Raw genomic sequence first — 12,270 nt, forward strand, 5'->3', positions numbered from 1 at the left:
TCAGGGAGGTATAAGTAGGTGGGAGGGTGAAGGAGGACCTTTATAGAAGCAGAGGGGGGAGGGGGAGTAGGATAGGGGATTTACAGAAGGGAAACAAGGAAAGGGTTGAAATGTAAATAAAGAAAGTAACCAATAAAATATTCCTTTCTAGAAAGTGATAATTTAAGTAATAATTTAATAAGTTATTTTGAGGTTACTAGTTAAATATTAGTTAAATATGTGCTCTAGGTTATAAGTTATACAAGTAGATGAGACATATTGATATTTCTCATGATTTGTACCTACCAAATAATTGCTGAATATGTTTGCCCAGATACAAATTACAGTGGATTCTTTCCTCTCCTGTCTTACTCTCAGTTCTAACAGTTTTTAACATTGACAGATTTAAACATTTTAATTGATTTTTTTTTTGTCTTGCTTTTTTTCACCCAGTGACAAATTCATTATTGCTTTTATTTCAGTACCACTTGTCCAGTACACTATAGAATTTCCATTAATATATAACCCCCTAGATAAAATGGAGTCTCATCAACAGGGAAAGATGGGTGTCATACATGAGATTAGTTCTTGGATATTGATTAAAATATCACTACCAATAAGAAACAATGAAATCCACAAAATGGTAGATATGTTTTCACGGATATAAAATAAAACTTACCTGAGTCAGACCCTGTGTTGTGAGCTTCTCTAACCTTTTGTTTTTTGAACTGTCACAACCTTGGATTGCATATAATCACTTGTAATCAACTGGGAGGAAAAAAAGGGGATTAAACTGAAACAAACAAAATCAAGCAGGAGACCTTCCGTCTGTGGAGGCGGACCTCTCAGCTAGAGGGACATGCTCCTTCCTGTACCTTCTGTGATCAATAATCTTCATCTTTAAAGGAATGGATTGGCTGCCTTGCTTCCCACTGACTTGTCCTTCAACCTACCTCCTACGGAATTGAATTTGGTACACCCATTGTAATTATGTGCTGTACCTTTACTGGAAGAACAGTACAGATCTTTGAAAGCTCTGACAGTCAGAACCCCCAGCTGGAGCTTTTAGATGCTTCTGAGTGTGTTTGCAGCTCAGCTGCTCTCAAACCTCAGAGCTATGGAAATTCCCACTTGTCTTGCACTGGGGACAGAGGCCCATACTGTGTATATCTATTAAACTAGCATGTCTTCGGAGGAGAGAAGGCAATAATTAGTTCTCTTAGTAATCAGTACTTTTGTTTTTCTGACTTCAAAATTACCCATATTTTTCAATTAAAAACATTCTCAAGCTATAATCTAGAGGGAAAAAGATGTTTTGATAGCTTCATAGTTGTAAATCATTAATGAACAGAACAGATTATGTGATATTACTGACAGAACAATGCTATTTTTTTCTTACTTCTTCTGCACAAATAAATGAAGGAAAAGGAAGAGTTAGAACCGCAACTATAAGCAGCTTTTGGTTTAATTGTTTTAAAGACTTTAAAAAGAGCTTACAGACCCTAATAAAGAAAGCTTAACCAGGTGAAAAGGAGACTGGTAAAAAGCATCCGTCCCCCTCTTTATTATATCAAAAGCAAGTAGTTTAAAAGGAAAATTGTAGGTTTTGTTAGTATTACATCATTTTCTGCGTTTGCATATTCATTAGAAAAAAAATCACATTTTTCTTCATTTTGCTGGAAATCAGTGTGTTCAGTGTTTTAGCAAGCAACGCTCAACTGTTTCTGGTTTCATTTGTCTGCACATATGAATGCCAGCTTTCACTTGTAGATGTTGATAATTTTATCTGAGGAAAGGGCATCTTAATAATTTTTGATTAATTGAGAGAAAATTCACTATGAGTCATTCACAAATCCCTGTATTTATATTAATGGTCATTTCATTAACTTCTCATATTAATCCATTCTCATGATAGGATTGTTTGTTGCTGTCACCTTTTATAATAAAACAAGGCAAAAATCAAACCACCTGAAAATTTACTATTCATGGTAGTTCAGTTTTGTGAATGATTACTTTTCATTACATTTTAAAATATCAAAATTTCATCATCTTATTTATTCCCTTATGTGTCTAATTTCCTGATAAAATAGCACAGCTTCACCGTAGTTCTAATAGTCATTTGTGGCCTCAAATAGGTGTTTTGACAAGAATATTTTGAAATTCCTATTCAACTTCTTAGTGTGAATCCTCTGAGTTTACAGTGTCTTTGGGGGCAGACATTGTTATTGTGTTCTGTTCCATACTAAAGGCGAGTAGATGTTTCTCAATGCATAATTTCCACATATCACTATCTTTGGGGAAATATTCTCTATCACCACATCATTATTTTTCTGATGTAGAGTCAGTTTTCACCACTCTATTTTTTAAAGCTTCAATTCACAGATTAACCATGGCCCTCATCTCTCATGACAGCTAACGCGAAAACATTCCCTTTTTCTACCTTCACCAGGAATTCTTGTATTGATTATTTTCTCTAGGTACTGGATTTAGTGCACGGGGTAAAGCAATAAAGAAAAGCATTCCTGCCCTTGAAGAAATGATTGTGTGTTACAAAATAAGAAAATTGTTCATTTAACAGAGCATCCCAAATGTTTCTGCTTCATCGCTGTAACTCCAGACAGAATTTTGCCTCTGAATTTAACTGTGAACCAAAGAGAAATCCATCCTTTAATGTCCCTGAATCCCTCCTGTTTATAGTAAAATAAGAATAAACCTTTTGTAAATTCAGTGAATAATACCTCTTAATAATGATTGTCTCTATCCATGTAATAACTGGATAATAACAGAACAGATTCTGTTAATTTCAAAGACTAAAGTTTCTGTTTGATTCAGATATGATAGACATCAATCAAAGGTGAGGTAAATAACCCTAAAGGTTATGTCATTCATGCATCATTCTTAGCACTGATGCTTCTTATTTTTTCTATGCATTCTCGTGGTATTTTGCTATTAGATCTATATTCACCAGCTTTATAGTTATGAAGTATATACAATTCAAATTACATCAATGAAACTGTACCTAGCTCTTTGGGGAAATAACCTACTTGTAGTTCTCTCACTAAAGCTGTCAATGCATTTTTTTAATATAGTACACATAAGCTGAAAAATGAGAGTCACTTGATGTGATTTGATAGACAAGTAACTTGCAACACAAATAAATCCCCTACATAATACAACACCCTGGTCAGCATCCCACATCACTTCAAGAAATGAATTATAAAATAAAGGATGCCAGTCAACTAAAATGCTGTGAGGGACCTCAACAGCAAATAAAGCATACATTCAGCAGAGTCTGTGCTTTATTTACTTATATCACTTAGGAACACTCAAGCACCTCTATGAGACATGACCCTTTTAATAGTTGTATATTTGGCTGGGGATGTAGCTCCTTATTATTTGTAACCATGGCTATCCATGTTACTCCTTTAAAAAGCCAAACCCTCTGATGGCAAATCAGCTTTTGCCCATCAATACATACTGATCAAACTGTTAGAATTCACACTTAAGATTGAAACAACCCCTATTGATGTGTTCTGGAGAGAGTAATTGATTGATAATGATATCCGCAAATGAGGTCACTTTCTCTCCAGTCTCTTGATTTTCTTTAATACGGTAAGAAATATATATTATGTATATTGTGTAGGAAAACTGGAGCATGATATTTTCAGTCTAGCCAGTGGATAATGAGCCACATTTTTCATTAACTACCACAGACACACATTACTTAATTGTGGATCCAAAAAGACTTTATCTCATATTTGGCAGACACATTAAGATCCTGTGTCTTTCTTGCTAGGGGTTTCTAAGGATTAATAACGAAGATGAAGCTAACAACAGCAACTATTTTCCTGTGCTTAAATGGTATCACTTGACACCACAGACATGTTCCATATAATATCCCATTTATGTCCTATGGAACATGCAAAAATAATTTAATGAATGTGTTTTGCTGAGAAACACTAGCTAACTTTGCATTGTATTAGTTAGGGTTCTCTAGAGTTACAGAACTTATGGATAGTCTCTATATTGTAAAGGAATTTATTGATGACTTACAGTCTGCAGTCCATCTCCCAACAATGGTCAGTAGCAGCTGTGAATGAAGTCCAAGGATCTAGCAGTTGCTCAGTCCCACACTGAGGTGAAGGAGAGATAGCCTTCCTTCTTCCAATGTCCTTATATAGTCTCCAGCAGAAGGTGTAGCACAGATTAAAGGTGTGTGCCACCACACCTTTAATGCCAGATGACCTTGAACTCAGAGATCTCTCTGTATTAATCTTCTGGAATCTATAGCTACTATGCCTCAAGATCTCCATACCAAGATTCAGGTCAGAAACTTCTATCTCCTAGCCTCCAGATTAGGGTTACTGGTGAGCCTTCCAATTCTGGATTGTAGTTAATTCCAGATATAGTCAAGTTGACAACCAGGAATAACCACTACAGTCACATAGCTATAAATCGACAAAACTAGAGTTTGGGTTCACTACTGCAAAACTTAAAAATCTGTATCTTTGATCCCAACACTTGGGAGGCAGAGGCAGGCGGGTTTCTGAGTTCGGCCAGCCTGGTCTACAAAGTGAGTTCCAGGACAGCCAGGGCTACAGAGAAAGCCTGTCTCAAAAAATAAAAAACAAACAAAAGAATGTGGGTAAAAACTATCAATATGCAGTGTTGCATGAGCGATTATAATAATTGGAATTTTAGTCTAACATTGAAAATCTTAATAAGCAGTAGCTAATAGTGTCTTTGTTAGTAAAAAAAGAAATGTAGTATTGGTACATAAAAAAAGCACCAACCAAACTCACTTCAATCATAATTACAACATGCAGAATAACAGTATTTTCTTGTAAATGTTCATATTTGCAACAAGTATCTTTCATTCTACCTTCCCACAACTTAGAAAAATAATCACAATAATTTTCCTAAGTTTTCAGATTTAAAAAGTGACAATCTGAAAAATAGGTAGATAATTACACCCAGAAAATTATTTTTGACTGATTTTATTGCTGAACTGCATTCTGTCTGCCTCTGCTGTCTCTCTTGGTCCTTGATATATCCTCCTTTTGTTTATATCACAGCAGATCCCAAGCACATTCATCTTCCCACAAGCCGTGAAACAAAATGAACAAGCAAAACCTCACCAATTCTATACCAACTTCAACTTCTGAAGTTTTTAAGTTTTATTTCTTTTTTTAGTTTTCATCCATGTGGTAGAGACAGGTAGTAGGTCAGCCCTGAGAACACACATACACACCCACAGTAACAAAGTAGAGATTGAACAGGAAGTAACGTGAGACTATAAACACATAAAGTCTGCCCCTAGTGATGCAATTTTTCCAGCAAAGCATATTTCATAAGCCTGCCCAAACAGCTTTTCCAAAGAGTGAACAAGTGTTAAATACCTGAGCCTATGGAGGTATTTCTCATTCAAAGCATCACACATAAATAGTTGCAGTGCAATGACAACACACATTTCCTCGGATGTTTTGGAGAATTAAATCATTCATGCAGAAAAATGTCTGACAGAAAATCCTCAATAAATGTTAACTGTTGTTATTGCTATAACTATTCTTACTAAAATATACTTGTTAGCTATACTATTTCTGCTGAAGGCAATATTAAAAAGTGAACAAAATCAAATTCATACTCTGAGGTTTTATGCCAAGAATTGAAATATAGAGTCAAGATAGAATAAAATATAAATGTACATATGTGTTATTAGCACTTAAACAAGACTGAAAGCTTATGCATATCTGGCTGAGGTTTACATTCCTTGTTGATTTTACACCGATGCTACCTTGGTGGACTGGTTCCTGTATGATCTCTACACATTCCAACCTAGCAGAGAGATGCTAACTAGAAGCTGAAAACACACCCTGAAAGTAGATGGCATTTTCCATTAGACTAGGGTACAGGACTGAATAAAGTAAGAAAAGAAAAGAGGAAAAAGAGATGAGTGTCAGCATTGTTTTCTTTCTACTTCTTGTCTGTAAGTACAATGTGACCAATCACCTAATGCTCCCACTACCAAGCCTTCCCTATTATGATGAATCTTTCTCCAAGGTAGCCCTTTCTCCCTTTAGCTGCTTTTGATCCAGTATTTTATCACACAAACAAGAAAGTAGTCATAGAAGGTGGTTTCATAAATGTATATGATGGTGTACAACATCCAGAGCACTCACTGTAGCAGGCCAGTTTTGCATAAACTGAAAGAAGAAATGGTTTCAGGAGAGATATGGAGATTGATACATTGTGAAGTAGTAATACATACAGAAACTTGATTTTCTACACATGCATACACAGAGGGACTTGTACATGTTGGGCACAGACTTTAAAGTGATACTTTTCCAGTCTCATTTACTTTACATGGACTACATGCAGTTTCTTGTGTAACATTCCTGTAGTTATGAAAACATATCTGTTCAACCTCTGAACCAGTTCTCATATAAATACTCTCAGTTATTCTTTAGGTCTCTTTCCTATGTGTTCTCTTTTACATATATGTAAACACACTGAAACACTAGTGTACTAGTGTATTATTTTCTCTAATAAGAAGTTCTTATTAAATATTGCAGTGGTTTAATTCTTCCAGGAAACTTCTCTTGAACTTACGATGTCTTTGCCTATCTAGAATTGTGTCTGTTTTATTTCCTGCAGTACTTGTCACATGTCTGTTTCACATTTTTCCATATATATATATATATATATATATATAAGCAACTGAAAATAGGTAGTGTGCTTAGTGTTTGCCAAGAGAGTACGGAAGAAACATGAAACATGAGGGCAATTTGTATACTTGAAACAGAATAGTCCAATGTGTTGAGAGGTATATAAATACTGAAGCAGGGCAAGAGTCACTTCATTTACTTTATATATCTGCCAGGAAATGGTATGAAGTAATAGACTTCATAGAAGTCAATTGTTCACATAGAGAGACAGATACCCACAGTTACTAGGCAAGTTACTGTAAAAGGTGAGCCTCAGAAGTGGTTTGCCTCACTACTATAGCCATCATAGTTTACCCAGGAATTCACTGTAGCTATTGAATGTGAAGTATGTACATTTCTCATAAATGTGACAAACTATCTTACAGAAGGGAGACAAGGGTTATTTGGCTTATGTTTTCAGATTTAAGTCCATCATCTCAGGGGAAGGCATGGCAGGGCAGATCAGTTAATGATGGTTGAATGTATGTGGCAAAAGTTGTCCACACCACAGTAGGCCAGGAAACAATGTTTGTGACAGTTGTACCTTTCCAAGTGCTGCACCTAGTAAGTCACTTCACCCCGCTCAGTCATACTTCTTAAGGTACCACAAATTTCCAAAATCATGCCAACAGCTAGTGAACATGTACTTGAAACCTCATCACATGGGGCATGACAGAATGTACAATGGAAGGGTGCTGTATGTTTTAAAAACAGTTCCTCCGAGCTGCAATTGCATGTGAAGCTCTTCCGAACACTGAGATAAAAAAAGATCAAAAGTTGAAGACTAACTTTGGCTACAAAATGAGAACATATTTAAAACCAAAGAACTTTTGTTCATGCTTTCCATGAATTTCATGCTGCTTGCAGATATCTCAGTGCCTAGTCTGTGCTCAGCATTTGAATTTTAGTGATGTGCCAAATTGAGTATAATTAGCATATTTAATGATTTCTATTCATTGTGTGTGCAGAAACAATCCTGGGTACCTAGTCTCCACCCATCCCTTTCTCTGATTTCATTTGGTAAATTAAAACTAATTAAATAATCTGGAGCTAACGGAAATTCAAACCTCAAAATAATTATTATTGGAGTTATACCAAAGAGAATTTGAAATGTGCATTAGGACTCTGACAAAAATATAATTAAAACACAAGTTGAACTGTTTTTGAATAAAACCAACAAGAAAATTTTGAATAATGTATTATTAACACTGACATTTGACATGCAGGTGAAAAACCTTTAGGACATATTTAAATATTCACCAAATTTGATGAATATAAATACTAAGCACAAAAATATGAAATGATTCATCCCAGTTACTCCTTTGACTACAACATTATACGGGCAGATACTTTCTTTAGAAAAGTTGGTTGTAGCCAGGCATGGTGGCACACGCCTTTAATCCCCACACTTGGGAGGCAGAGTCTGGTGGATTTCTGAGTTTGAGACCAGTCTGGTCTACAAAGTGAGTTCCAGGACAGCCAGGGCTACACAGAGAAACCCTGTCTTGAAAGACAAAAACAAAAATAAAAACAACAAAAAAAGAAAAGTTGGTTGTATTTTGGCCATCATGTACAACCTCTATGCACTTAGCTCAATTTCATACATATATGTTTTCCTACTTTATCTCAGGAACACATTTTGTCCATTTGTATGCTACGAATGACGAAAGGCTTTACAATTAACATGTAGAAGCTGTTTACACTTAGCTGTGTTTTATTTAGGTTATAATCATGATTCTGTTTCTTGTTTAACAAACCTGACCTCTTTTGAGTTTTTTAAACTTTACCTAAATATTCCTTGGAAAGTTTAGAACAAACAAAAGCAGTATATTTTCAATGTCAGAGAGAACTGGCCAGACTTGGAATATTGTCCATGAGTTTATCCCCAATAAATAGGTGAAAGAACAGTATAAAAAGATGTTCTCACAGAGATTCCTTATCTTATAGATGAGCACGGTGAAAATGTTACGTCCTCGTCTCACGAGCATCCTTTTCAAACTCACCTTTGAAGAACATGTCAACAACATCAAACCAAGCATCATAGCAGTAACTCTTGCATGTGAAGAACTGAAGAAAAGTGAAAGCTTTAAGAGACTCTTAGAGTTGATTCTTCTGGTTGGAAACTACATGAACTCAGGCTCCAGGAATGCCCAGTCTCTAGGTTTTAAGATTAACTTTCTGTGTAAGGTAAGACACCATTTTATAGTATTAATTTATAACAGTCAGTTTTTGGTATGTGAGCTGAAATTAACTAAATGGAAATAATCTATCAATTCTAAATCACATGTAGTTGGAGTGATGTTGAAAGCATATAAACTATATATTGAGTAAAATAAATATTTTTTATATATTTTTGAAACAAAATTCAAAACACTAAAGTCCTTTTTGTTTATGTCTTTCTGGTTGAATCTTACTAGGGAATAGATACCCTATAAAATTTGTCTAGATAAAATAGATTTACCCTAATATTCCACACTGTTTGTGGTTATTTTATGTCTCTAGAAAGTATTTTGAAGACTTAAATTAGATGAAGAAATCAGTAATTTTTCTTCAGATATGCTTTGATTAGTCTACTCTATGAAAATAAAACTATTTATTTGTAATGTTGTGCAACTAGGAACACACTGATTATCACAATAGCAGCCTAGACCATTAAAAATGAAATATTAATATTACTCCTTTGACTGGACAAATCTTATTATTTTTGAGACTTATGAAAAGGAGACAAAAAAACAGAGAATACCCACAGTGATCATATGTGTCCAAGCAGGGCAAGCCAACTTATTTAAGGAAAAGATCTGTCTGTTATACACAGACAATTGAAAAGATTCTGAGGTGAAGCCCTTTGAGGAAGCTTGAGATGAAAATGTGTCTGAAGAGAAGTAATTTTTCCTTGACAACTCCCCAAGCTTTCAGTTTATTCCGCTTTCATATCTGAAAACACTGCAGAGGTTTGGCTACTTCTAGACACATATTTTAACAACAATCCCACATGGTATAAAGTATCTTATTTTTCATACATTAACCCATGCCAGTTGCAAATCCAGAAACTATCATTTTGATATGCATGAAAAATTATTTGACTGTGATAATTCTAATATATATATTAGAATAATATATATATGTATATATTTATATGTGTGTGTCTGTGTGTGGGGGGATAGCATTTATAAATGATAATAATGATATATAATCACATATATATATATATATATATATGTATGTATAATGAGATTTTGACTATCTCTTTACTCCTGATATTTCTTAGATATTAAAAAAGGTAATAACAATAAAATCGACAGATTATTTTTTATTCCCTCTTCTTGTAGTAGTAGGGAACATATCATTTCATCAGACAATATCATGTAGAATAAGGTAATATTTACAATAAATAAGAACAATTATATCTGTATTTATAAGGTAAAATTACTTCAGGGTTGTTCATTCAATTATAGGACATGTATCCCATCCTACCTTACTAGGATGCTAATTGGTTTGATTATATTCCCTATGTATAGTTTATAAATCCATACATTTACTTTACTATTATGAAAATATTGAATATTAAAGAAAATGTCAGAAACTTCTATTACACATATTTAAAGCATACTTTATATATCTATATTACATTTAAGTTATATATAAAAATCTTAAACAAATTCTTCTAATTTGAACAAATATGCCAATTTCAAACTGCCAAATAAATTCAAATTTATTATGTAAATGATTACTTGAAGAGAAAATGAACAGCTCATATATATAAAAGAACAAAAGATCATACTAATCTCACAGAAAGATTTTATACTTATGGCATGTATTTTGGATAGAGAGATTTCTTTCTGTCATCTACCTGTCAAATAAAAGTTTTTCCATATAGCACTGATCTGACATCTATCACTAGAGGTATGCTCAAAGGATTTAGCACAAAGATTTTTGCCAACTTCAAATAAAATAAAAAATCGTCTTGGGGGAAATACTATCATGTAGTAATAGGTATTCTAAAGGAAAAAAAAGTAAAAATTTTACAATATTCTGCCACACTTTCAGTTGGATTTTTATCATCTGGGAAACACATTGGGGAAAATACATGTCATTAATACAGAGAAGTATTATATACATGCATGATATTCCCACAATGTTTAGGAATAAAAAGTAGTTCCTAAAATACAAAGTATTCTGACTAGATGTAACTGTCTAAAATGACAAAAATTTACTGAAGTGAATAGAAATAGTTAGCTTAGATCTGTAATCTTTTAAAGATGGAATTAACTTACCACTGATACGAGATTAGCTAGAATTGCTGTTAAACTTGATTTATAAAAGATTACTTGGATGATTTTCTTTTTTTAACAAATTGCAGAGGGAATTCATTCTGAAAAATACTGATTATGCTTCAAAAGTGATACCATTTTTCACGTAAATTTTTCGAATGATAAATCTTTTTCTTTGATTTAAAATTACCATCTACTGCTTTTTACAAGAACTCTAAAACACATTAAAATATTCATCTCCTGTAAAAGGAAGCATGGTGTAAATAATTAAATGTTATCAGATGTGTTTCAATGCATAATATAAAATATTTGGATGCTCAAAATTCACTGCCATGTTATTTAGGAATAAAAGGAAAAAAAAATGGATTAACCGAAATGCCAAGTAACATGAATGGATACAGTGACAATAAAATGCTTTGTTAATTTCAGTAGTGAATTATCTCTTGTGAGTCACCAAACTGATGTGCCCTGCTCAAAAAACCAAACCAAACCAAAGAAAAAAAAAACAAAAACAAAAAATATGAAAAGTTTTTAAATCAGTGATTTTCTACGTATAGGTCATGATACCTTTGGGGGTCTAATGACTCTTTCACAGGGTTTGCCTAAACCAGTCAGAAGTCAAAGAAATTTACATCATGATTCATAAGAGTGGTTTACATTATACTTATGAAGCAGCAATAGAAGTTTGAGAACCATTGATTTAAATGAAGCTGAATTTACATTGCAAGATTGTACTATGTTTCACTGTTAGCCATTGAAATTCTGAGTGTAATAGCATATATAATATACATGTCCTGAAAATATTCCAAAATATCAAGCATTCTCTATACATTTATCTACATTAACACATAAATATGGATCATCAGAAGGTTATAACCAAAAGTGACTCTGAGAGTTTGAACATGATTGGCCCACGTAGTGACACTACTATGTTGGGCCTTATTGGAGTATGTGTGTCCTTTTTGTAGGAACTATGTCACTGTGGGGGTGGGATTTGAAACCATCCTAGCTGAGTGGGAGACAGTGTGTACTCTCCTGGCTACAGTAGGATGAAAGTGTATAACTGTCAACTCCTTTGTCAGCACCATATCATCCTGGAAAGTACCATGTTTCTAGCCTTGGATAAAAGGGACTGAACCTCGGAACCTGTAAGTAACCCCTAGTTAAATGTTGCCTTGGAAAGGATCTTTACCTATCCTAAATCAGATAGGGGACTAATATCCAATATATATAAAGAACTCAAGAAGGTGGACTCCAGAAAATCAATTAACCCCATTAAAAAATGGGGCTCAGAGCTAAACAAAGAATTCTCACCT

At 33.9% G+C, this 12,270-nt stretch overlaps 1 protein-coding gene across 4 annotated transcripts in view; it reads left to right on the forward strand.

Annotated features, from left to right (window-relative positions):
- The window catches only part of Diaph2 (diaphanous related formin 2), a 678,308-nt gene that overhangs the window by 309,701 nt on the left and 356,337 nt on the right, over positions 1-12,270 (forward strand). For all 4 annotated transcript variants that reach the window (XM_021152792.2, XM_021152793.2, XM_029473659.1 and 1 more), the window contains one exon: positions 8,631-8,870. In XM_021152792.2, coding sequence (XP_021008451.1) covers positions 8,631-8,870 — 240 coding nt within the window. The remainder of the gene's footprint in view (positions 1-8,630; positions 8,871-12,270) is intronic.

The sequence above is a fragment of the Mus caroli genome, chromosome X (assembly GCF_900094665.2).
Source record: "Mus caroli chromosome X, CAROLI_EIJ_v1.1, whole genome shotgun sequence".
NCBI classification, from domain to species: Eukaryota; Metazoa; Chordata; class Mammalia; order Rodentia; family Muridae; genus Mus; species Mus caroli.